This window comes from Sinocyclocheilus rhinocerous, unplaced genomic scaffold, assembly GCF_001515625.1.
Source record: "Sinocyclocheilus rhinocerous isolate Xijiao unplaced genomic scaffold, SAMN03320098_v1.1 scaffold366, whole genome shotgun sequence".
Taxonomy (NCBI): Eukaryota; Metazoa; Chordata; class Actinopteri; order Cypriniformes; family Cyprinidae; genus Sinocyclocheilus; species Sinocyclocheilus rhinocerous.
Window position 1 is genome coordinate 900057 of NW_015660877.1, and position 27017 is coordinate 927073.

The 27017-nt window shown below is 35.6% G+C and overlaps 1 protein-coding gene across 1 annotated transcript in view; it reads right to left on the reverse strand.

Moving 5' to 3' along the window:
* LOC107725434 (KH domain-containing, RNA-binding, signal transduction-associated protein 2-like) overlaps positions 1-27017 on the reverse strand; it is a 53515-nt gene that overhangs the window by 12035 nt on the left and 14463 nt on the right. Inside the window, exons 2-5 of the mRNA XM_016534676.1 lie at positions 25717-25844; positions 11634-11750; positions 6836-6982; positions 298-425 (exon numbers count right to left, since the gene is read on the reverse strand). Coding sequence (XP_016390162.1) covers positions 298-425; positions 6836-6982; positions 11634-11750; positions 25717-25844 — 520 coding nt within the window. The remainder of the gene's footprint in view (positions 1-297; positions 426-6835; positions 6983-11633; positions 11751-25716; positions 25845-27017) is intronic.

The window sequence follows — 27017 nt, forward strand, 5'->3', positions numbered from 1 at the left end:
TTCATTAGCTTAAAACATCTTCCCTGTTAAGTTACCTGAGCCTGAGCTTTTCTGAAAGACAGACATTTTCTCCTTCTGATAAGACTAAAAATAATTGATTTTTTAAACATTTTTTTTCCTCAAAGGGAGAATATACAAGAAATATTCAAAAACCTCTTGCTTTGTGTTCCACGGAAGAAAAAAATCAGACGGATTTGGAATGACATGAAAGTGAATAAATGATGGCATACTTGGATGAGCTATTCCTTTAAGGTTTCTGTGATTGTTCAGAGGGGTGGTGAGGTGAAGCTACTGTACCGGGTGGAGGCTGTGGAGGTCAGACGTAAGCCTCGTCCTCGTGCGGTTCTTCCTCGGCTTGGGTCATCTGAGCCATTTAAGTAGGAGAGCTCACGGAGTTGCTCCTGCCTGATCTCATCATTGTAATCCTGTGGAAAGAAAAAACAGCAAACCTGACATAAAAATACATTTCTATACAAATGTGAATGTGTTGTATGTGCATCTCATCCGACATGCTTTTACAAAAAGAACTGATCCAGTTGGATGTACATCTTGCAGAAGCCAGCGTCAAAGCAACTGCGTTTTAAATGCATCGCCAGACCACCAGAACGTTGGCAGAGAATGTTAAATATACTGCCAGAAAGTTTTGCTGACTTCGAACAAAAAACAAGGATAAAAAAAGAAATCTGTTTTAGCTTGTTTTTCAGATGTGGAGGACAAGAAACATTTTTGCATACATACTGACAAAAAGGCACCATATGACACGCACTCCAAAATATGGTACAGAATGAGGGAACGTGATGCACACATATCTTCCATTTAGAGTAAGAGAAATGATAGAGGCAGGAGAAAAATAGAGTGCTGGCTTATTAACTTTGTTTGACATCAGCTATCAGTGCATTGTTGTGAAAGAATAATTCCACTTTCTGCATTTATAAAGTCCTTCTCTCATTTGATTGAACATGACAGGGTCCTGAATCACAAGGACGATTACAGAGTGGATAGCGCTTATTTTATTATCATGTCACTGCCACAGGCAGATAAACTGAGCCTCATTTCCACCAGCCACTTATTCCCTTCCTGTTTGGCACAACAGCTGGGTACAGGCAAATATCAGACATGGCAGCTAAAAGAGAGTGGCCTTTCCACAGAGATATGCTCAACAATCAATAAAGATTGCATTGCTGAGATTTAGAGCTGCTTTTGTGTCCAATAAATGGGCTCGGGCTTGTCCATTGTTAAATAAAATGTAAATATACCAAATACAGTGTTTAACTGGCAAAGCTATATATAATATATATGACAAAATGTTTGTTTTGTTTTTTTGGAATGAAGTCTCTTATACTTGTCAAGGGTGCTTTTATTTTATTTTATTTTATCAAAGAATGCTGTAATATTGTAAAACACTATTACAATTTAAAATAAAACTTAATATATTTTGAAATGTAATTTATTCCTGTAATGACAAAGCTGAATTTTCAGCAGGCATTATTGCAGTCTTAAGTGTCACATGATCCTTCAGAAATGTGGTGCTTATTATTATTAATGTTAAAAACAGGTTTGCTGCTTAATATTTTTGTGGAAACCATGATCCATTTTTTTTCCAGGATTCCATAATGAATAGAAAGTTAAAAACAATAGCATTTATTTGAAAGAGAAATCTTCAATAACATTATTAATCTATTTGCTGTCATTTTTTTATCAATTTAATTCATCCCCGACTAATAAAAGTATTTAATTAACTTTCTTCAAAAAAGATCCCAAACATAGTGCATTTATTAAAACACTACATAAATATCCATCCACTACAGTGCTAATTGGTGAAACTTTTGGAAACAGGACAAATGAGGGGTGATTCACCAAAGAAATCTAAAACCTAGAGTTCTATAACATGTTGAAAGGTGGGAGGTGTGTTAGGTTCTTGGATCAGCGCTAGCTAGGTTTTCTCTGTTGCCAGGGCAGGCCATGTCGTAGCCTAAACAATCTGACTGCATTCCTAGCCTTGAGAAATGAGGGTAACACATGGACAGACAGAAATGTATTTTATACTGATCAGATGTAATGAGCATACTGATGGACTCATTATGTAGTGTCTTGAGGTAAAGCTAATTATGTTCTGAATCAGATTTAATAACAGCGATAATGCATTGATTCAGATATATAAACAGGGAGTCTTAAAAAACACCAGGCCAAATTGTGTCCAGCAAGCCAGTCAGGCTAAAAATAAATGCTTTTGCTTTTCAGTCTCCGTATGAGTCTGTACATCCATTCTGTATTAATGGTATGTATTAGACTTCCTCCTGCAAAATCTAGCCAGTTTCCTTCTTAATGAGACTACAGTCAATGCATGTACAGTACTGCCGCTGAGAAGAGCCCACTGACACCTACTAAAGATGCTGCGTTTTGCATGAATCACTCTTTTCCTTTGGCAGTGTGTGAGATTGTGTAATCGTATTCACATAATGGGCTTTCTGTAGGCTTTATCAACAAAGGTTTAGGCCTATCAGTCCAGGTTGCAAAGGCATTTTGTTTGTTTGTTTTTTTAAAGACATATTCATTGTATGTTAACCAACCTAATCTGGAATTACAAAATTCATTCAATGGAACTTCACAATTCATAGTGCAATTTAATCCAGAGCTAGAGATAATCTGCATGCAGCTTTATTTTATTGACAATGATACATACATAAATCATTGTCTCTATGCTCTATTGTTTTAAAAAGACATTACTTTTATTCAGGAAGGATGCATTAAACTGAATAAATATGATTGTAAAGACATTTTATAATGTTACAAAAGATTTCTATTTCAGATAAATGCTGTTCTGTTAAACGTCACATCAAAGAATCCTGAAAAACAGTATCATGGCTTCCACAAATATATTAAGCAGGACAGCTGTTTCAAACTGAAAATAAGTTAGATTTTTTTTCTTGAGCAGCAAATCAGCATATTGAAATGATTTCTGAAGGATCCTGACTGAAGACTGGAGTAATGATGCTGAAAATTCAGCTTTGCCACCCTAGTAAAAAGTAATATATTTAAAATTCCTTTATTTCATACTAAGTATAGTTAAAATCTATTAACATATTTACTGACAGATAACTCGAAACTTACTGATATAAAAAATTATAATTATGCTTTATTTGGCGTACTACTTGTGCACAATGCACAATTCTTAATATGAAGTCTAAAATGTGTTTTAATGTCACCTTTGATGAGGATTGTATGATCTTTGAGTAATATTGGTCTTTAAATGCAAAATATTTAAAGTGTACCTGAAGTGTAGGGGAGAACGGGGCACAAAGTAACACTTTTTGACTTTCTCAGTTTGTGTAAGTTGTAATTCGATTCGATTACCAATTCGATTCGATTCAATATCAATTATTTTGGATACATATCAGGTACAGTAGCTATTTCTCAAAGGAAATAAATCTCTCAACTAAAATATACATGAGAGTAAGTTGGTACTACATTATAATATTGAAGGTTAAAATTGACTGATTTGTGCTGTACTAAATCTATTATTATCTAATAAATAAATATTATTATCTAAACTGATAAATAACAGATTGGAGATTAAAATAATAGCAGATTTGTCTCAATGAATGTTATATGGTGCATATATTTAGCCAAATGCTCCTCTCTAGAGTTTATTTTTCTGGCTGACTATCCAGTTTATGGTCACCAAATATGCTTTCTGAGGTAAATGTGACGTTACGTGACATTGTTTACAAGCCGTTATATTGAGGTCTTTGCGCGGCTGAAACACTGATTGAGCAATTACATGAGACAGTATACAGATTGTAAAGTTGTACTCTTTCTTTTAACTTACCTTCGGATGTTTAGTCATGATTATTTTGTGCTGAAGCTGGTATTAATGTGGAGGAGATGATTAGTTCACGTGCGCCTCGCGCTGCCGCGTCTGTTGAACTGAGGCGCTACAGCGATCTGTCACTCCACATTAAACAGCGCCAAAACGGCATTTATTGTTTAAATACTGCAATACAATGGACATAAATTGAAATATGAGACTTTGTTTCATATTTAAAGTACCAACGAACAATCCTTGTTGCGATTTATTGGATGGGAAGTGCGCTTCAATGTTCCATCCATTAACTGAAAACAGGCTAGACTAATCGATTCTTGGGATTTAAGAATCGATATAGTTTCTTAAAAATGAGAATCGATTAAAATCGAGATAGCAATATTTTTTACCCAGCCCTACTAAGTATATCTTTAATTGTACTTCAGCACTATTAAACTGCATTAAGTACAAAATTAGTTGTTCCAATTTAGCAGACTTTAAGTATACCAGTTTACTAGGCTATACTAAAAGTACAATTGCAGGGTATTTTATTAAGTAAATAAATATTAAAATGTATTTGTAGTATACTTAGCATGAAATAAATGTATTTCAAATACATTTAAGTATATTTATTTTCCACTATGGCAATTCATGAATAAATTACATTTTAAAATATATTCACAGAAACAGAAAACGGTTGTTCTGAATTGTAAAAATATGTCATAATATTACATTTTTACTGTACTTTTAATTCAATAAATACAGCAATGGTAACTATGAAAGATTTCTTTAAAAACATTAAAAGTACCTTACTAATGGTAGTGTATGTGTTTGTTGGGAATTATTTGGAAGCTGAGTCTCCCTCCCTTTGCTAACAGCTTCCACTCTTCTGGGAAAGTTTTGCCGTAGCCATTTTCTCTCATTCGGACACAAGAGCATCACTAAGGACAGGTAATGATGATGAGTGAGGGGTCTGGCTCTTAGTCTGTGTTCCAATTCATCTCAAAGGGGTTCAATAGGAGTTGAGCTTGGTGCAGGTCAGTCAAGTTCTTCCACATTAGACTCGGTAAAACATTTCTTAATAGACTTTTCTTTGTACACTGTGGCATTGTGATGTGTGATGCTGGAACAGAAAATGGCTTCCCGAAACTATTGCAAGAAAGAAGCACACAATACACTATAATGTCATGTGTGCCATAGCATTAAGGTTTGTTTTCACTGAATTTAAGGGGCCTAGCAAAAGCCTTTAATTAGAAGGGGGCCATAATTTCATGTCTCTATAAAACAAATGCTATGACATATTCACATGGCTGCCTAGATACTATTAACATTTCAAAGTGCACCATCTTGAGATGCCAGCACACTCCTTTAAACCTGACAGGAATCAAGCTTTCTGACAAAAAAAAAAATGAGTAGACCACTATAAACAAATTCAAAGACGGAAAGACATCAAGACATTAGCTCCAAACCCTAATGAGCTGCCTTGCCGCCTACTGCCTGCATAGGAAGCTGCTTTTATGGCAGAATCCTAACTGAAATGGACACACATTGCTGTCTTAGAACTTGGGTAAAAAAGAAGGCATCATAACTATGTCAAGAGCATGTCTATGACATTTTTAAAAAACTTACAGATATAGATTAGAAACAGAGCTATTGAGACTGAAAACTCATCTGCTTGGTATTCTGCAGTGGGCATAAAGATAAAACATGGAACAACACTAACAGCAGTACGTATGGAGGATATGACCAGACCAGTGATGCAAAGATGTGGCCCAAGAGGCTAAGAGCCTGCCTAAAGCCCAGGGCAGGAGAGGTGAATGTAGGGAATCTCTCCTAGAACCAGGGCCGTTAAAATTATCAGAGAAATAATGCACTCCCGAAGTGGTTATGAGGCCACGTCGCCGCGCCTATTAATGGAATGAAATGCAATTAGAAAACACTGTAACAAACGGTTTCCACTGATTAAGAAATATTTTTGTTTGCTTGGGTGGTAATATTAGGCCTATTATATTAATAGGGAAGGGGGGCCCAAAAATTTGTTTTGCCTATATGTCACGAAAAGAGGTAAATCCGGCCCTGCCTAGAACGCTTCCTCCCTGAAGCCAATAACTCATACTGCTACATTAATATTTACAGTCTGGACTATATACAGAGATATTCATTTGACACATTAATTACCTTTGAAAGCTCCAGGACCCATTTTTTCTAACGTTACAAGTAAGCTAGTGTGTGTACATTACTGTTCAAAGGTTTGTGGTTGATAACATTTTTAAATGTTTTTGAAAGTCTCACCAAGGATGCGTTTTTTGATCAAAAATACAGTCCAAACAGTAATATGGTGATTTGGTGAAATATTATTGCAATTTAAAATATCTGTTTTCTATTTTAATATGTTTCGTGTAATTTATTGCTGAAAATTTTCAGCAGCCATTACTCCAGTCTTCAGTGTCACACGAGCCTTCAGAAATCATTCTGATACACTGATTTGGTGCTCAAAATTAAATAAATAAATGAATTAATAAATAAATCGTATTATTTCTACTACTATTAAAAAGTTGTTCTGCTTATTTATTTATTTATTTGTATAGATTGAACACATTAATTTGAAATCTCTTTAAAAGTAATATTATTTTAAATCTTACTGACTTCTGAACTGTATAAATATAGTCAAAAAAGCAGAAGAACTTTTCATGTTAAGCCATTTGTTTGTTTGTTTTTTAAGAAAATTCAGAATCATAACCTAGGGTTAAATTAATGTGGATTTGCAAAATACATTATCAGAAACTAGCAGCATTCTCTCGGTTTCTAGCCAATTCCAGCATGTTAAACATGCAATTTTGTAAGGCAGATCTCCAATGTATATATTTAATCATATGCATAACTCTATAATCTCTTTTTTTCCCCATACGCAATAAACATGAACAAATTTATGTATGCAGGAGATCACTAGAGTTCAGTATTGGTTGGTGCACTCATCTCATCTTGGCTTCCAGCTCACCATCCCTCTCAAGGAATCCAACTGTATGAACTTACTGGAACAAGGAATTTCTTAATCTCCTCCAGGGCATGGCTCATGCGGGAATAGGCTTCTCCAGGTGGTGCGAAAACTTCAATCAAAACATGAAGATCGTTGCTCAAATGGGCGTATTTCGCCTCTCCACTTTTCCTCAGCTCTTCCTCCTAGAGATGGAAAAATATCAAGTCAGGACTTCTGTGTGAAGAATTAATCATGTCATTAATGAATTAAATAAATAGCACTTTTTTCCACCACCTCCAATCCACATTATGCATATTTTGAACTGAGAGTGAACTGGAAAGGCATTAAAGGGATAGTTCAGTTCTGTCATCATTTACTCACCCTCACGTGGGACATTTTTCAAATTATCTTTTTGTCCCACATAGAAAGGAAATGAAGGTCCTGAAGGACATGAAGGTGACAGAATAATAATTTTTAGGTGAGCTATCCCTTTAAGAAAGAAGCTCTATACTTTGAATGTATTTTGACAAAATGTCACAAAGATGACTTTTGTTTAGCTCACATTTAATAATAATTCTCATAACGGCATAGGAAAATTGTGAACAATGGTACCTATCAACACCCTTACTCTGTAACACAGATAATGGGTACGTAGATACTGCAAATCATTATGCTTAAATCTGCCCGAGGGCTTTTTGTCAGAAATAAATTGACACTATCACCTTTCTGATTAAATTCTGCCATCGGAAGAGCAGAAAAGGGTGATATTTCACAGAAATATTCGGTTTCTCAATTCTCTCTGATTGCTGAAGGTGTTCTGTGGCACTTCAAAAAACTTAAAACTTCACAAAGCTTGTAATTACGGTAGCCAACATTTCTGTCTAATGTTGATTGCCATTCGGCTGTGGCTTCTTCATAAAGACAGGAGGGCTTTGATGTAGGGGCCATTCACAGATGTCTGATCACTGATGCGGGCCCTTGTAGCCCCTTCAGCTTTAATAAACACTTACCGATGCCATCTCTCTATCAAGTCAAAGTGACCCAAGCATTTTTTCCATCATGCTTTGCATATACGAAAGGTCAGGATACACTTAAGCTTTCACAACATTTCTGAGAGGCGTAATCATATTTTGTGGGCTCCGTATACAGGCGCTGACGAATTGTGAAGATGTGATAATTTTGCGAGCAGACACAAATATATGCGCGTTGGATGGACGCTGTGGGTGTTTCCGGATTGACTTAAAAACGGACAGACAAAAGGGGAAGCAGGAGACAGTGAAAAGTTTGCTGCCTTATTTACAGTCCTCTGGAAAACCATTCGTCAGATGACATTTGTTCTGTTTCAAGCCTGAAAGCTTTAACTTTCCTTTCATGTCAATCCATGAAGAAAATGTTTTGTTATTTAAAAAGGTAGGTCTGTCTCCCAGGATGCATTTCAAAAGGCACTCAAGTAAGCATGTCTAAGCACAGCAGAATCCTCTTCAAATGTGACAAAATGAAGGGTTCCTCAAATTTATTCCCGGTAAAGTACAAATAGTGAATCTGACACTTATAAGCCTGACAGTTATCCAGCGCCCCTATGGAGTTAAAGAGCTCAGATTTGAAACATTCGAACAAAAGCTTATAAAGCGAAATAAAATCTATTCCTGAGACTCATGGAAATGGCACTATGGGTCATAATAAATGCTGCATTTATTTTCCTTCCTTAAAAAAATTAAGGATATGAGTTAAATATTTCTGCTGTGTATCCCCAGATTGAGATTTGCACTACATTTTGCTTTGTGGTGATTGTAATATCCTGAAATGCCATTTTTTGATTCAGTCAATTTGCTGCCCTTAGACACAAGCTGTTCATTTGTTTGCCTAGGGAATCATTCTAAATGCAATATTCTTTGCTTTGCTGATCCTTGGATGTAGAGAGTCTGTTATATGAAGACCTCAGCAGGACTTTCAGATGCTGCACAGACAAGTCTATAAAGATGCACGGCAGACTCTTAATTTCATATGTATAACAAACTTGTACCAGCTCATGGTGACTCTTTATAATGGAATATGTTTGCATTAATGATTGCCTTTGGGATTTAAAACAATCCAACAGGCTCTTGTTTGAGTTCTGCCATAAATTTAAATAGATTTCAGACCATGGTTCATCCGCATTGTTAAAACAGTGTGAAATTGTGGTGAACAATGTGTTTGTAAATTTAAAAGGAACCTTCTGCTTGTAGAAATTCCCCACATGGCTATATGGAATCAGACAATGCATATTCCTGTCTCATTTGGACAACTTTTTAGCATGTAACAATGTAAGACAATAAACAATAACAAGACATTGGTCTTGTATGGCTCTGTGAAATGATTGCAACGAAGAAAGATTTTAGTAAAAACAATATGCATAATATGCTTAAATTAAAGTCTGAGAGGGAATTCATTAAGAAAGGATTATAGCCCTAAAAGCATCTTTTATTTGCATGTTATCTGCATTGCTTGAGCACGGAATTCACTTAAGAAATTATGTAAATCAGGTAATGGTAAAATTGGGGCTGTGTGCATGACATGATGTACACAGTGCTGTTTGCACAATGCTGATATATAAATGGAGGCAAGGCCACATACAGTATACACAATATACAAGGAGATGTGAAAATAAATCTAGTAAAAATTATTTCAATTGGATACAACCAGGTCATGTTGCAACAAATTGTTCCGACATCTTATATGGTTTCTGATCAATATTGCATATGAAAAAAATATTTCATTACTCTTTTTTTGAGTCATAGATCAACGAATCTTATTTCAGTGATAACACCACATTGATTAATCCATAGGCAGATCCGGTGCATTCACTTCATTTATATAGAAAGGAGGTGTTTGCGCTGAAAAGAATGTTTAAATATTCACAACACAGCGCTAAACAGCGCACATTCCTGTAGCACCTGGCTAAAATAGATTGCAGGTGGAATGTGAACAAGACACTGGGTTTTGCACTGTGCACTACATTTCATTCCTCTAACACGTTCAGAACATTCTTCAGAGACCAGATGAAAACAAACAGCTTTTGTGTAAATAATTCATACTACTCAGGTAACTGTAAAAGCATTGCTGATTGCACAAACAAAGTTTCTGTTGACTTTGTGGAAATCTTATGATAACAAAGTTTAATTTTCATCATGGTGTTGTTGAAAAAAAGGATTGTTTCATGTTACTGGTTAAACAACATTCAAGATTGTTGTAAATATGCACGCATCAACTGAATGCTATTAATATGCCAAGTCTCCATGCTTCACTTGTGCCTAACAACACCCTTTAACAGTGGTAAAATCGCTTTGGTAAAAACACAGCCTCACTTTGCTTATTGCTTCATTCCATTTCATACACTACACTGAAAGAAAACTAATATTTGCTTGATATGAATGTTTCTCATTCAATGGAGTTACATTCAATAATATTACATTAAAATGAACATTTTATTGAGCTGGGGAAATCAGGATGGCCTATTATGAGATGACAGGAGCAGCAAACCGAGAAATATTACATTTGGAACAATTCTCTGGCTAGGTAAATGACCAGCATGTCTCTTAGGGCAGCTGTTTGGCTGAATCACAAAATGCCATTTCTAAACATTACACTCACCACAACTTAATACAAAGCACTTGTTTAAATCAGATCCACTGAGAAAGAACCATACTGCGAATAGTCTCAACAGCTCCTTTACAACCTAGAGATGTTGTTGATTCTACAAACACTGTCAATTAAAAAAAAAACACATAGGTCTGTTAGGCTGCCAGGCTTTACTTTCAGCCAAATTACACAGTATGTGAGTCAGTGCTATCTATTTGTGATATAGTTTAGATATAGTATATATACTTCTTTTTTCAAGAATTTATACAACATCAGTAAATGCTAAAAACAGCAGTTCTTCCTTTATCTAGGAGCATATAGTGCAGGTAATGATCTTCAGTCTCAGCGTCATCTCACACTTTGCTCTGTCAGCCACTGCTGATGCTTGTTAGACTCACACAAATGAAAAGTTTACAGGATTTAAGGGATAAAGTACTCTGCTCTGGAATAAATGTAGTGTGCATAACATGTACAAGCTTATGGAAGCCCATTTCCTCCACATAAAAAAAAAATCATGGTTTGGTAAATCATAATTATGATATAACAATGAAAAATTATGAGATAAGTCATAATTTAAGATAAAAAAAGTTGAAATTATGACATACTAAATCATAATTATGAGATAAAAAGTTATAATAATTAAAAAGTTTAAATTGTCATAAAAGGTCATAATTGACAAAAAATTGTCATTTAAATGTTTTCATTTTTAGTAGCCAATATTTCAATATAATTATAACATAAAAGGTTTTTCAAATTATGAATATTAAGTCATATTACTGAAATAATAAGATAAAAGTTCACAATTGTGAAATAAAAAGTCAACATTTTATGTCATAATTAATTCTTTTTAATCTCATAATTATGACTTAGTATGTCATAATGACCCTTTAACTTATATATTACTTTCTGACTTTATATGTCATATCAAAACACATTTTTTTTTCTTTCGTGGCAGAAACAGACTTCCATAGAATTATTATATTATTATACTTTCTCCTTGACAAAAATCAATATATGGTTTAATACAGGTCTAATCAAATGCAAGTAGTTTGTTTTTGTCATGAGCAGTCAGTTTAGATATTAATATCCGAAAATATGCTGGTACAGTTATGGCATATATGGTTACAGACAAATCAATGTAAATCATAATAATAATACTCAAAGCATTTATGGAATATATTAAATTTATACAGTACACAGGAGGATAAAGAAGGAAGTTGTTGCCAGTCATCCTACCTTGCCTTTATCCCTCATTGAACCCTTGCCGAGGATGGACATCTTTGCTCCCGTTTCCTCTTGTAATCTTTTCATGGAATTGCCCCTGGGCCCCAGCAGTTTCCCAACAAAATTAAACTGTAATAGAGGAGAGAAAAGGCAATACGGTTGGTCTCTCACACTGCCTGCTTCATAGACAGTTGCCTCAGTTACCTCACAGTCAAATAAAACACATTCAAAAGTAAGTTGGTTTTTCTCATCATGCACAAAAACTACAGTGAGAGAATGAAAAATTATTTTTGGATTCAAAATTAAATCTGTGGCAGTCGTCGATCATTTTTAGGTTCAAGTTTTTCAGAAGCGATCAAAAAAGATGTGAGAGTCTACACCTGTTTCTGCAGGGCACTGCAGCCACTCATGTGTCTAATCGATGTTTGGGGTCAGTGGTTGGGCTCCGCTGCTTTCAGAGATATTATAACATGCACCAAATGCCAAAAGGGATCTTCAAAATGATCCAGAAGTCCATGCTTGAATGAGGCATAACATAATGAGTTCATTTCCAATGGGGATTCAAGTAATACTACCCAGATGATGAGCTATCCAGCAACTGCCTTGGGGCAGCAACTAACATTTCAGTCACACAGCAGATCAGCGGTCACTGAGAACACTTGGCCTTCACCGTTTTTTCACCCGCTCTCTCCGTTGGTTTACTCACATCTGTGCATCATACAACTGTATCTTCAAGGGATTTCTGAGTCTTACACATTGCAATCAGATTTGGGCTGCTGAGGGTTGTTTAATGCCCATGATAACAACAAATCTTAAACAGTCAATAAATGCTGCCATTGTAAGAAAAAGTGCCCTTGTATAAAGTGGTGCATCAGATTCCCTTTATAACAGTGTCACTTCATCACTGTCTGCTCATATTCAGTGTTCATCACTTTCTCTGATGTATCGCCACAATGCGTTTAGCCAGCAGCCTCTCTAAATTCTCTTTAGATGTAATATGTTTTTTAGAAACCTTTTAAAAAAACATTTTGTATGTTTTTTACACAGGACAATAAAACAGAAGAAAGTGACCTTTTGGATGTTGATAATGCATCTAAACATACACTTTCTTTCACAATTTTTAACTTAACGTCTTAAAAACACAGTGCTAATGGCAAAAGACAAAAAAAAAGACACAAAATGTCTTTGTGTGCGTGGATGTTGAAGTGGGGATGAATTTTAAAAGAAATCTTCTGTGTGAACTGTAAAACTAATGAACTTTTGAACTAATTTTACTGCAAACAGAAAAAAAAAGACAGCAACGCAACTGAAATGAAAAGGCCCAGAAAGGTAGCAAGGACATCGATAATATAGTCCATGTGACATCAGTGGCTCAACCTTAATGTTAAGAACCTACGAGAATACTTTGTGTGCAAAGAAAACAAAAATAATGACTTTATTCAACAATTTCTTCTCTAACGTGTCAGTCTTTAATGCACGTTCAGGAAAGTGCAACAGCACATGTGTGGTGTTGCTGATGTCCATCTCTCTTAGTTCATCATCTGTATATTCTGGTTCAAATAAGTAAGGCTGTGCAAAAACTCCCTCTCTGTCGAAATCTTCAGGCATGTTTACAAAGACTGCTTGTAAACGCATGCATTGTGGTACTCTCGTGAATGCACGTCAAAAACTGACATGGAAGAGAAGAAATTGTTGAATAAAGTTATTTTTGTTTTCTTTGAACACAAAAAGTGTTCTCGTAGCTTCATAAAATTAAGGTTGAACCACTGATGTCACAAGGACTATTTTAATGATGACCTTATTACTTTTCTGGGCCTTAAACATGTTAGTTGCGTTGCTGTCTATGCAGGATCAGAAAGCTCTCGAATTTCATCAAAAATATCTTAATTTGTCTTCTGAAGATGAACGAAGGTCATACAGGTTTGGAACGACATGAGGGTGAGTAATAAATGACAGAATTTTCATTTTTGGGTGCGCGATCCCTTTAAGACTAAGAGGCCCAAATAAATAAATAAATATTGGTTGTGTATAACTAGTCCACTATTGTGACAATTCAACTATAACACAAATAAAGCATTCTGTATGGAACACATTTGTAAAATCTGACATTGCATAATTTTAGCGATATGGCTGTTTACTACAGTATTTGTATATTTCCAGCCCAATAAGCCAGACATTACTCAGGGAAGTGAATTTGTCCTTCAAATGTTTGCAAAGGTTAGCTGATATGTGGCGGCCAGAATGAAACAGTTGGCAATAACACATGTTGACATACCCTGCCTAGCACATGGCTGGAAACTCCTCAACACATGCGCTTCCCTGTCAGGCTGTAGATGCAGCTGTAGGGAACTCTAGCTGATGAAACGCAGAAGAACCGTCACCGAATTTGGCCAGAGTCACAAAGCAAATGCAAACAGTTTCAGGTGAAAGGGTGAGGTGTGGGTAGGGCAGTATATTTAGCAACACTGCAGCACTGCGCCAAAGCAGCATGACCAACTCTCTCGGAGCGGGTGAGCTGGAAGTGTGCCGTTTGCATCCCCTCTGATGGGGTGTGTATGACAGGAATACTCTGCAGCTGGCTGGGTGGCTCGGAGCAGATGGTTGCCTCAGCTACAGTGTGAAGATGCTCACTGGGCGGCTGCAGTGGAGTGGCCTGTTTTCATTAAGCTAATGAATGTCTGGAGCCACTCTCCTGCTCCACGGTGGGCAATTTAGGCTTTATTAGGGGGCACAGTTCAGTGCTGGATGAGGTTTGAAGCGATGCAAGCTGTCCCTCGCAGTCCCCGGCAGAGGCAGGCCGCAGAATGATGAGCATTATGCAGCACTGACAGGCTGAGGATGATAAACCTGACAACCGGAGGCATAAGTGTCAAACCGCATCGGCTTACTATGAGCAAATGGGACTTCTAAGAAAGAGCGCATAGTGTGCTGTTGTGATGGAGACTAGATCACTAACTCTCACTTCTGGAGCCTGGATCAGTGTGTACGTCAGACAACACTGCCAAAATCCAGGAAAAGCATTCACTGTTGTGTTTATTGATAACTTAAAAAGCTTGGATGGCTATTCAGTGTGCTGTCATGCAGAATCACTTATTTTTGGAGCCCGCAGTGACTTCAGAGTGTGTGTGTGGCTGGCTGAACAAATGACTTTTCACACATGAGTCCCTTTGACAGGGACTTTCACCTGCGCTCGGCGCTCTCTCGTGTGCATTACATTGATTTCTCTGTCAAAATCTTTTCAGAAGTCATTCAAGCCACTCAGACCACTAAGCTCTTGATCAGTTTCATATTGGCACAATCACCAGACACATTTTACTATCATCACATACTGACAGTCATCCTATTGGAGACATTTTTGTTGCTTCGTCCAATATGCTATAACTAAACAATCTGGAGACGAAAAGCATCTTTATCCATTGAGGGCCATGCAAACATAACCGTGTGCTCTAACAAAATATTTATTTATTTATTTAGAATGTGAAGATGCTGCACAGCAAAACTGCATAAATTAAAACATGAATGAAAAATATCTTAGTTGTATGATATTTCTTAAAAATTATTATTATTATTATTATTACTTTGAGAAGTACAATTTTGTATACATTAGTAATATGTTTCTGTCATCATTTCTTTAAGTTAAACCAAACTTTTATTTTGGCAAATCTTTGATATTCAGTGTGTATTTGACGGTAGTTTTTTCTCAAATGAAACGTTGTAAAGCTGGTGAAGTGACTCTCAGAGCAGCTCTGGAGATGAAGTTCATGTGTTCATGTTCTTATATATTGAGACAGCAAACAGTAAAAACACTGCGAGTGCAGACTTGTTAGTGTCATGCACTGATTGGCTCTATCACATTTATGTGATTAATCGATATTGAGTAAAAATGTTTAAAACTTATCCTCGGTATAAACATATCACTCACAGTGTTTTTAGTGTCTGCTGTCTTAATATATAAGAACATGAACACATGAACTTCATCTCCAGATCTGCTCTCAGAGTCACTTCACCAGCTTTACACTGTTTCATTTGAGAAAAAAACTGGTGGTGGATGAGGAGAGATCCCCTCATTTGATTGTAAGGCGCTTTGGGTGCACAGCAATACACAATAAAGCGCTATATAAAATCCTTAATTCATTCATTCATTCATACATTTTATTGCAATCTTGATACAATATTGTTTGCCTCCCAGCTCTAGTTACCACAGATATGAATGTAAATGCCAATGCATAACTTTCTCCAGGTATCATAGACCTCCTTTTTTGTCAGGAATTATATCTGTGAGATCATCAAGTGTCTAATGTAATTCTTTGATGTGGAGTTTCAAGAATTTTGGCATTTAAAAATGGGTCACAGACCAAATATGGTTGAGAATCCCTGCACTAAGACCAGCTTTACTTGTTAATTTAAACTTCCTCAGAAAGAGTCTTAAGAGTTTAAAATCTGTCTCTAATGCATTGTGTACTTAATTCTGAATTTAATTTTGTGGTGCATTAAGAGTGCTGTTCTAGAACACTTCTCTTCTGCTGTCCAAATCTCAACAGACTTTATGCAAATTGCTCCTCTATACTTATCTATTTCGTTTTCATTCTGAAGGTGCATATTCTTATCTATCATGAAAGAGCAATATACTAATCTATTTTTGGTGAATCTTATCACAGCATCAAAAAATTGGAACAGGAGATATTGAAGGACACAGGCACAATTTCTATCTGCTGCCAATATACAATGACTGAATATGATCTACACATTAAGCTAAAGAGATACACATGCTAACTTGTGTTATTTACGGATTTGGGCTTCAGACTGTGCCAATTAAACCTGGAATTATAGACTGCAGAAATAGCTACAACAGCTACAGTCTGCATTAGACTTGTGCCGTATTCAGTTATGCGATATATCACGGTAATGAATATGCACAGTATTGTTATCGTGGGCACTTCTAAATACCGTGAATAATTATATATTACAAATTATTCCGAATTTTAAATGCATTTTAAGAATACTTTTCCCATCAACTGGTCAAAATGCACAACACCGCTGTATGCTGCGTGAAAGACGCATGCGCACTCTGATGTAAACATGAACTAAGACTTGTATTTTTTAAACAAAGATTAATAACTTCTGTAGCAAATGTAGCTATTGCTCATTGTGAATGTTAATGCATTAACTGAGGTTAACTAATGAGGTCTTATTGTAAAGTGATACCTATTGGTCTTTATAGTTCTTTTGCACTTTAATCTGTGTAAAACTTTTAACTTTATACATTTTTCTGTATTGCTTTATTGCATTTAAATGTTCAGTTATTTTTGTTATAAGAAAAATGTTATTAAACCTGTTATACTGTATTATGACAGCACTTTTTAAAACTAAATTTCAATACCGTGATAATATTGCATACCGTGATAAAAGCATGAGCAATTAATCGCAACATGAAAATTTGATACCGGCATATCCCTAGTCTGCATCTTATGCTGTATAAATGACTATGATGTCTAGGGCCAATAAACTTCTAAATATCCTCAAGGCTGTTTCAGCAAAAATGGCACAAAACTCCTCAGGCTTCACAGCAGAATGTGCTGCCAGCCAAAGTTGGCAAAGGAAACACTTAACATAACCATTAGTGCAGTTAGGCTGTTTGCCTCTGTTTGAGTTGGAGGTTGAAATATAGCACCCTTGCCATAAGCTGTGAAACCAGATAAGATCCACAGATGGGGTTAGATATCTACTGCCAGTGTAGCCAGCTGTGCTGCTACCGAGGCCTAGCACTGGCTGATAGCAGGATTATTGCTGGGGACTAGGACTGGGAGAGATGTAATGATGGCCAGGAGAAATGGCTTGGCCGCAACCAATGGACATGGGCATTAGCAAAGAATGGTTTAAACAGTGGCAGCGCACTATGGTGTTAAATAGAGGCGGGAGTCAAAGGGCCAGTGCTGGCTGTTAGTGGAGGCTAATGAGCTATGAGAAAGAGGGAGAGCTTTGATACTGCCCAATATTCACCTTATATTATTAGCTTTAACATCAAAATAAGTCAAAGGGCTTTCGGATAATGACTAATAAAAAGTATCTTTGAATATTTATAATAAATATATTAACTATACCGTTCAAATGTTTGGAGTTGTTACAATTTTGTGATGTGATTTTAATTAATGTGATTTTTTACATTTTTATTTATTTATTTATCATTTTGAAAGAACTCTTATGCTTACCATGGTTGCTTTTATTTAAATTATTAAATATTATTACACTTTAAAATAACTGTTTTCTATTTAATATATTTTAAAATGTGATTTATGTTGATAACATTTGTGCTGCTTAATATTTTTGTAGAAAGTGTGATACATTTTTTCAGGATTCTTTTATGAAAAAAAAAACTGCATTAATTTGAAATATAATTTTTTGTAACATTGTAAAAGTCCTTACTGTTACATTTGATCCCTGCTTAAAAAATATGAATATTTTTTTACTTTATATATGCCTGACTTTCTTTACAATGTTATAAATTATGAGCAATATAGAATGACTTTAAAGTAAAATTGTAATGTTAAAGTCTTGAAACCTTTAACATCTCTCAACATTGACATTAACAGACCTCTCTTAACATTAATAGATCTAATAATAATAATAATAATAATAATAAAATAATGATAAATATTACTTGTAAAAAATATTAGCAATATAATAATAATGTTATTATTGTTGTTGTTATATTAATATTTAAGCATATTTATTGTCAAAATGCGTGAAATGAGAAAATAAGATGCACATAAATAGAACGCATAACAAGCATGTATGATATCAGACTAAAAACGCATGTTCCAACATTCTGAACATTGTGTTCAGTGCAGCTCTAGAAAAGGTAACAGCCTGAGGAAAAGTTGATGATGGATCCCCTGCATTACAGAACCCATATTGAGCTCTGACACTCTGGGGCTGACAGCACAGATGCAGGGTAAACAAACAGTGCATTACGACCATCTCAGAGTCAGGAGGCTGACAGGTTAAAAGACTGCTACCCATACAGATGAGAGGCATCCACTCTCTTCCCCAGACTACATTTCCCGTGTCATTTTGAAACGAAATGCTGTCCTGGAAAGGTCAAAAAGCTGGAAAGGCACACATTTACAAGTTTTCCAAGTGCAAAAATATTTGTTTGCTAAAGATTATGGCAGCAGCATCACAAATGAATGCCTTTCTGCTGGCTGCTTAGTGAGTGTGTTATCCCATGGGGTGCTGGTCATTTGAAACATACTGGGATAAGCCTTATAAACCGATTAGGAAAGAAGCCATATTCCCATAGGCTCAGTGTTTCTTTCCATGACTTTCCGTCTCTCCAAATCTTGAACCAACAATTGTGCACCACCAAAAAAAAACACACATTATCTGAGCTCATGTTTGCAATTATGTAAATAACCTTCCTCAAAACAAATAAAAGGTGCCTCAGCAGGCTTTTAATTCATTAAGAAGATACAACTTCCTCACTATTGTTGATTTTTTCTTTTTATTTTTCCCTACTGTGTACTGTTCGATTCTGAATCTGTTCAGCAGCTTATCTATGTTAAACACCTTTGACAAGGTTGGTCGGCCTTTGGGACTAGGGAATTCTTTAACAAGACAACAATTGGATTATCTTTGTGTGCAGAGCTTGCCTACACCTCCATGTAAAGGTCATATAACTGGAGACAGATAAGCCACAATCTATGGGGACAACAACCACCGGCGTTATATTCAACGGATTAGTTGTGTTTTCAGAACTATAAAGGCAAACCTTGTGGTAGATCTGTTTGCGTCTTTCCTTGTTGCTGGTTTTTAATGAAAGGTTTAGGTAAAGCTGGGTGTTTACTACTGCAATAAAACAGCATTGTGAATTCTCAATGCTACACTACAATGGTTTTATGAATATCTTCCGAGATCTTTTGGCTAAACACGAGTATAATTCTTGCTGTCAGATGCTTAAAAAATATGTTCCCATGCTTTCATTTCTTGCATGCCTGACTTTCTTTACAACACTTTAAATGAGAAGCAATTTAGCAATGACAAAAATGTAAAATTATAATGTTAAAGCCTTGAAACCTTTTAAAACTTTTAACATTAAGTCATATCTAATTTAGCATACACATAATAATAACAATATTAATAATAACAACAGTTATTTAATAATTATTATCATTATATATGCTAAATTAGATGTTATTATATCTATCAATATTAAGAGATATGATAATAAATAATTATACATTCTTCATTATATGCTAAATATGCAATATGCTTGTATATACTAAATATACACAGTATATACATACAGTGTGTGTGTGTGTACAAATATCAGTGTTTCCCATTCATTACCTAGAATACCTATGTATTATATTTATACTTCTCATTATGACATGTTTATATGAATGTATTTCTGAAGGGAACTGACTGACTTCAGAAAAGTTTCAATGGCATTTTCCCCCTATTACCTCCGTATAATGCATTTCAAACCAAGGAAACGCTATATTACTGCTGTTTCATAAGGGCCACCTGCTGTCAGAGAGAGTGAATTTGTGTTCTCATTCAGCCTGTCTGTCGTTTTTGTTTCGTTTTAGGATAATTTCACAAGATAAAGTCAGATCATTCTGTTTTTGCCTCAAATGTTGAAATGATACAATCAAATTTAAATCAAAAACTGCTCATGCTACATGTGTCTAGCATCTTTCTTTGTATCATGATTAAAATGCAGTGGTTGGCTCTAATTTTAAATGGCTTTTTAAAAATAAATATGTTTAGTTGTAGTAGTAGTAGCAATGGCCTGTTCAAATAATATAACTGTGAAAAACTCATTTTCAAATATTTTACAGTGCAATTGTTTTACAATATATGGTTATTACTGTCATTGGAATAATAATATAAATTATTAATATTATTATATTCTAATTTGTTTAACTTCCAAATTCATCTGTGTGAATATAATTTAGACTGAGACACTATATCACAACAATCAAATTTCAAGCAAAAGTCACTTCTCCAGCTTTTTTCTTTGTTTAGTTTGCTCTCTGAACTGGTGTTGGAGCTCTTCATTTTGAACTCTCAAAGTGCACCAGGTAGATGAGGGGAGGGGGTAGATATAGACACTATAGATACTATTAGATAGATAGATAGATAGATAGATAGATACTATTTACATTTTATCAAAATGTTTGCAGTGTTGTTCCATTCAGCCATGCTAACCACATTTCTACCTTCAAGGAATTCTTTATATCATGATTTGACATGGGTTTGAAATAGTGCAGCATAACAGTCAGAAAATGGGCTGAAAATATGGGCGATGCAGCTACTGCCTCGATCCAGGTGCTGATGATGCAAGTTTTTTTTTGCAGCACTAACATGTGCTACTGGACATGTGTTTGTCAATTTGATGTTCAGCCCAATGGAATCAGGTGAATGATAGCATATACTCCGCACCATTTTGATTCATCATATTTCCCTACTACAGTAGGGAAATAATTACAATACTTTTGTCCTAATTTCTAAACTTGCAAGCAGGGCCTAAAAATAACTTTTTGCCACATCTGCCAACGGCTGGTGACTTGAGAAAATTTGCCAGCTATAATTTTTTTTTCCTGGCCATGAAATGATTTTTGCAAAAACAGGCCATTGCTGCTACTACTACAACTAAACATATTTATTTTTAAAAAGCCATTTAAAACAAGCTTAGCGTCCAAAACAAGCTTAGCGTCTACTACGCCTCTAATGAGTCTCTGCACAAACAGATGTACCCATAGGACATTTGCTGAGTCTTAATTAGAATCCTCTGACAAATCAGACACCAAGGCGGTCTGGCTACTTTGTAAACCCGTGCAAACACAATGAATTACACTACAGTGTAAAGCAAGACGTCCCAAATGTTTACACACATGTCCCAGTTACCCCTTTTGTTGATCAAAATAACACCATCCCCTATGGGAAAAAACCCGCAGACCATCATAAAACAAATTTGCAGCAATGCTCAGATGTGCAGAAACGCCCTTTGATAGATTGCCCAAATCCATCTCTTAAATCTAAATACAGTGGTTTCCATGGCGACCGTGTCTTTGACTTTACTAGATGGTGATGCAGGTAACCCGTTCATCTCTTGGCCTTCCTTTTGGTCTATATGTGTGTGACGCTCTCTTGATTTCTATCAGTTCTCACAGGTATCTGAGGTCTGTGTCAGAAGGGACTATATTTCATTGCAAACCACAGACTGAGCTTCTCTGCAAGTTATGGTAAATCAAACACTTTATTTGCATACAGATAAAAGACACTGATGAAAAAATGAAAACAGTGTGCAGTTTTGTGATGTCACAATGAAATACATACAGATCTGTGCATAGAACAGTTACAGAGGTAATACGAGCCAGGATAAAAATATCCGGTGATTCAACATTTGGTGGACACCGTCCAAAACACATCAACTAAGCATATTTGCTGAGTTTTTCAATGCAGTAGCAGAAACTGGATTCCCAACCAGATGTAGGGGAGACCGGGAGCAATTTAACAAACTAAATGTTCTCAATGATGTGGGATGACACTTATTCAGAATATGCTCAGTAAAGTTCTCTCTCTAACTGAGAAAAAAAGTGTTTTACATACACTGTAAAACTGAACAATGAAATTAGTTAATTTTACTTAAACATTACAGAAAGTTCACTGTACTTACTAGAAAAAGTTACATGAACTAAATAATTGTTTATATTAAGCTGAACTTAAACTAAATGAGTTGCAGCAAATTTCTAATTCCCAGAATGCTTTGTGTCAGGAGAATCAATTTTAAAATTAAACGTTATTTTGTGTGTTTTTGCACAACATTTTATATACAGGTGCATCTCAATAAATTAGAATGTCGTGGAAAAGTTAATTTATTTCAGTAATTCAACTCAAATTGTGAAACTCGTGTATTAAATAAATTCAATGCACACAGACTGAAGTAGTTTAAGTGTACACACACACACACACACACGTTAGTTTTTATGGTTTACGGGGACTCTCCATAGGCGTAATGGTTTTTATACTGTACAAACTCTGTATTTTCTATCACTCTAAACCAACCCTACACCTAAATCTACCCCTTACGGAAAACTTTGTGCATTTTTAGATAAAAAAAAAAAAACACCATTTAGTATGTTTTTTAAGCCTTTTGAATTATGGGGGACACCGAAAGTGTCCTCATAAATCACCTTCACATTGTAATACCTATGTCATACCCATGCCATTATATAAAATTGTGTCCTCCTCATAAACCACATAAACGTGCATACACTCTCATAGTAGTTTCCATTTTTTGTGGAGACATGTGGTCCTCATAATGTAGGGAATACCAGGTACACACACACTTTTTGTATTAAATTCAATTGCTATATTATCTAGTTTTTATTTTTCTATTAGAAGTCTGTTAATGGCACTGTAAGTTTTGTTATTTTCATATATTTAGCCAACATTCTGTATACTAGAAGAGACGTTAGTGGTCTGTGAATTATAAAGGAAAATGTTACAATTGTCCCTGGTTTACCATACTTATTGTGGTATGTTTTAATCAGTAGGTGCAAAATCATGCTAAATAAATAAATAACCATGATAAAGCCAAGTTGTATAAGTTGTTCTGATGCCTCTGTTTTGTGTCATAAATTCATAAGCTCATAAAGAGGATTGTGGACACTAATAGGCTGCAACTCAAAAACAGAAAAGAAACAGCATTCTTAAAAAATAATAAAGTTTTTCCCCCTGTCTTCTGTAACCTTGCCAATTCAGCACAGAGGTGCCATTGAACTTAATATTCAATGAATAAAATAATTTAAACAATACCTGCTGTCAGTGCCACTGTAAATGCATAAAATTTTTCATTTCACGTTTCATTTCAAATAAAGAAAGTGCTCTGCAATAATTTGGAGAAAAAATAAACATACCATGAATGTATATTGAACACATGCATTATAACAGCAGTGATGTGCAATTAATATCTTGTCAGGAAAAACAAAGATATTCTAAGCAATGGGGTAATTAAATAGGGTAACTTGTAATCTGTAACCTATTACATTTCCAAAGTAACCTTCCCAACACTGTCCACAAGTTCATTGATCTACTGATGTTAAGGTTTAGTGGTTTCTAAGCATTAAACTAACCTTTTTATTTATTTATTTTTTTTTTTGGCTTGGCCCTACAAGAGAAATGGCTCGTAAATGCAGCAAAACATTTAAGCTCTATATCAAGTGCCATGACAAGCAAAAGAATATAGCATGGATACCTCTTAAATATTTTCCTAGCAGGACTTATTTTCACTAATGCACTGACACAATTTTAAGTCTAAATAAATTTGCAGATTACATTTAAAAATAAGCATTTTAAATTATTAATGATTTACTTTAAGTGAGTTAAATGACTGCAGAGGTAATCTAAAATTTTTATCATGAGAACTGAGTGTGAAAAGTCAAATACAGACATTTCAAACAATACCGATGGTCATAATCAATATGGTAGCAATATATTGTGCATCATTAGGTTTTTTTATCCTCTCTCACCCAGACTCTTCACCCTAAAACCTGCTTCAGCCTGCAGTTACAGAAAGAAAAGCCAGGATTCCCATAGCTCTCCATAAGACTCTACAAATAATTCGTCTTGTCTCGAATCAATAATAACCTGAGATGCTAAAATAACTTGCAAACATTGACTCTATTTTGTGCAGTCATGTTTTGCAGCAAAACTATTTCTTGCACCTGAAAAATATAACTCTTCACAAAAACACATTTTGTTATGCGTATATTGGGAGGGGAATACACCCTCTTACCAAAAACGATATGTAAATAAAATCTTGGAAAATTACATAATCTACACTTAACATTAATCAGTCCGATGACATTGGACAGATATTTCTCACGTTCCAGGAAAATCCCAAGAGAACTTTGCCATCAAATTTCCATAACTACAAAGCAGCCAAGATCCTGAGGAAAGGGGGATTTGGGAAAACAAAAATCCATTGTTACAACTCGAACAAGACATGTAAAATCTAAACCTAAGGCGTGTTCTTTGTACTCTCTTTTTCGACAGCACAAATCTACTAAACCCATCAAACAGTCTGCACATTTTAGTACTCCAGGGATTCATTTCCTAAAGCAGAAACAGTAAAAAACAAGGGAGCATATGAGAAGCTCATAAGCTTTATGGATCCGTCTGTGTGATGCTCATGGGCTTTTTCCCACTCATTTTCAAAGCATCATTTTAAAGCAGCACAATGCTGAATAAAAGAGTGCCGCGTGCACCAAACGTGATAACGACAGAGTAGTCTGAAATAAATAACCAGCTCCATGAAATAGAAAAAACTCTGTTTTTAGCTACCATCACAACATTCTTCTAAAATAAATCACTCTTACTGACAAAAACGTGATGTGGGATATTGTTTAACATTATATTGATGAATCAAACCAGACAGTTCTGAATCTCTATAATCAAACTATCAGCAGGAATCAAACATAAGCACTCAGTGCCAAATACGCTACATGTATAGTTTTTATGGCACATTTAAAGACTTCAGCTGTTATCTGTGAATAAAAGCGATCAACATAACAAATACAAGAGCTACAAAGTCGAAGCCCCACAGGAAGATCAATCAACCAACAGACAATAACATGATGCAAAACTGACCATCTGACCACGTTTTATGTCTCTCTCAGTTGGTGCTCAGAAGCTAAAATTTCAGAAGCTAAACAGATGCGTGAGAGGCCAGCTGGTAAAATCAAGAATAATTTCCTGATTACGAAATGAGGCAGAATAATGTTTGAACAGGTAGAAACAGATGTGGCGTGCCTGTTACTCTGAAAGAGCCAGGAGTCTTTTCAGCTAGGACAGAAATATAAGGTGTAAATAACAGCAGATCTGCAGTGCAGCACAAATCAGAGTCTGACACCATCTAGTTTGCTCCTGCCAGATACAGAACTTATTAAGTCATTACCCACGAGCACAGCAATCCCATAAAACTGATGGATTGCTTTTGATCCTCTCTGATCTCCACATGACTATAACATTGATTTGACCGGCACGTCACCGCTCCTTTAGTATGTTGCATGGAGCACTAAGGTCTTACCTTAGGATACTGCTGCACCGGGATCAGTACGCGCTCCGACAGTTTGATGTTTTTGTTGCTGATGATATCCAAGTATTTCTTCACCTCGCCATCTTTTCTCAACTCGTCTCCTTCGAACTTTTCAATCTCTGAATGAAAGAAAAAAAAATAGCTCGGATCAAATAATGTCACAAATTCCAGCCCAGAATATTAGGACAAACTCAACAAAATGCTTTCAGATATTTTCAGCTTCCGGTGGCACATTTATTAACAGCAATTAAATAAATACTCCACGTAGAAAGTAACTTGTCGGCGTAAGCCTGCTAAGCCCTTATTCACATGACAAACACAAATTGAAAAGCTGCTGCGCAAAACTGTAATATTTTGTGCTTGAGGAATTTTATGGTGCTTTTGAGAATTGAGCCGGAGACTTAGCAGCCACACAACATTAAAGAGGCTTGAAATGAAGCTGTCACCTGGGTTCCTCCAGGGATCCCCTTCTGTCGCTGCTAAATTAATGCTCAGCAGAATTGAGAATTATGAACCTGTGCAAGTCGTGTAAAACACGGAGTGGGGAAAGAAGGGAAGGGAAGTCAGCAGGTGAAGGGAGACCATTATTTTTCACCTCAACTCTGGTGAGTCTCTCAGCTGCTTAGACCTGCAGAAAACCACAGTGTCTCACTTTCACTTCTACACTGAATGTAGTGGGGAGGAGCAGCGTGGATTTCATCCCAATGTCTTTTCAAGTTTTAAGTCCTGTAGACCCAAAGCGTGTTTGTTTTAATGATAGCTTAGTGTGGTGGTCTTTGTGAATACAACACAGCTTGTCTGCTGCAGTTATATGGCCCCTTATGTATTTAAAATGAAACTTTCTCTCTGTATAGTTCTTCGGTAATGATCACCTCTGTTTTTCTAAATAAACCACTTATTGTTTATTATCAACGCTTTGCAATAAACAGCTAGAAAGCAATTATTTGCTGGTTATAATATAATCAGCTGGAATTAAGTGCAACAACAGAGGATAAAATCACTGAAAAAAAAAGAATAAATAATGAAAGTTATTTTTGCAGTTATTTTGAACCAGCTGGTCTCAAGTTGATTTTTAGAGGATATATGAAGTCAGTTCCCCTCAAGTTCACAAAGGTGTCCTATCAGAGAAACCACAGGTGTAGTTCAGCACATTAAGGATGAACATGTCTCACCAATTTTTGAAAACCAGAAGGTAGGCCTACTTGGTACCTTCAAAAAAAACCTTTTCCTTAATTTTGAACAGTATTATCGCTTTAAACCAGTAGTTCTTCGCTAAAAACAATAGAAAGAAA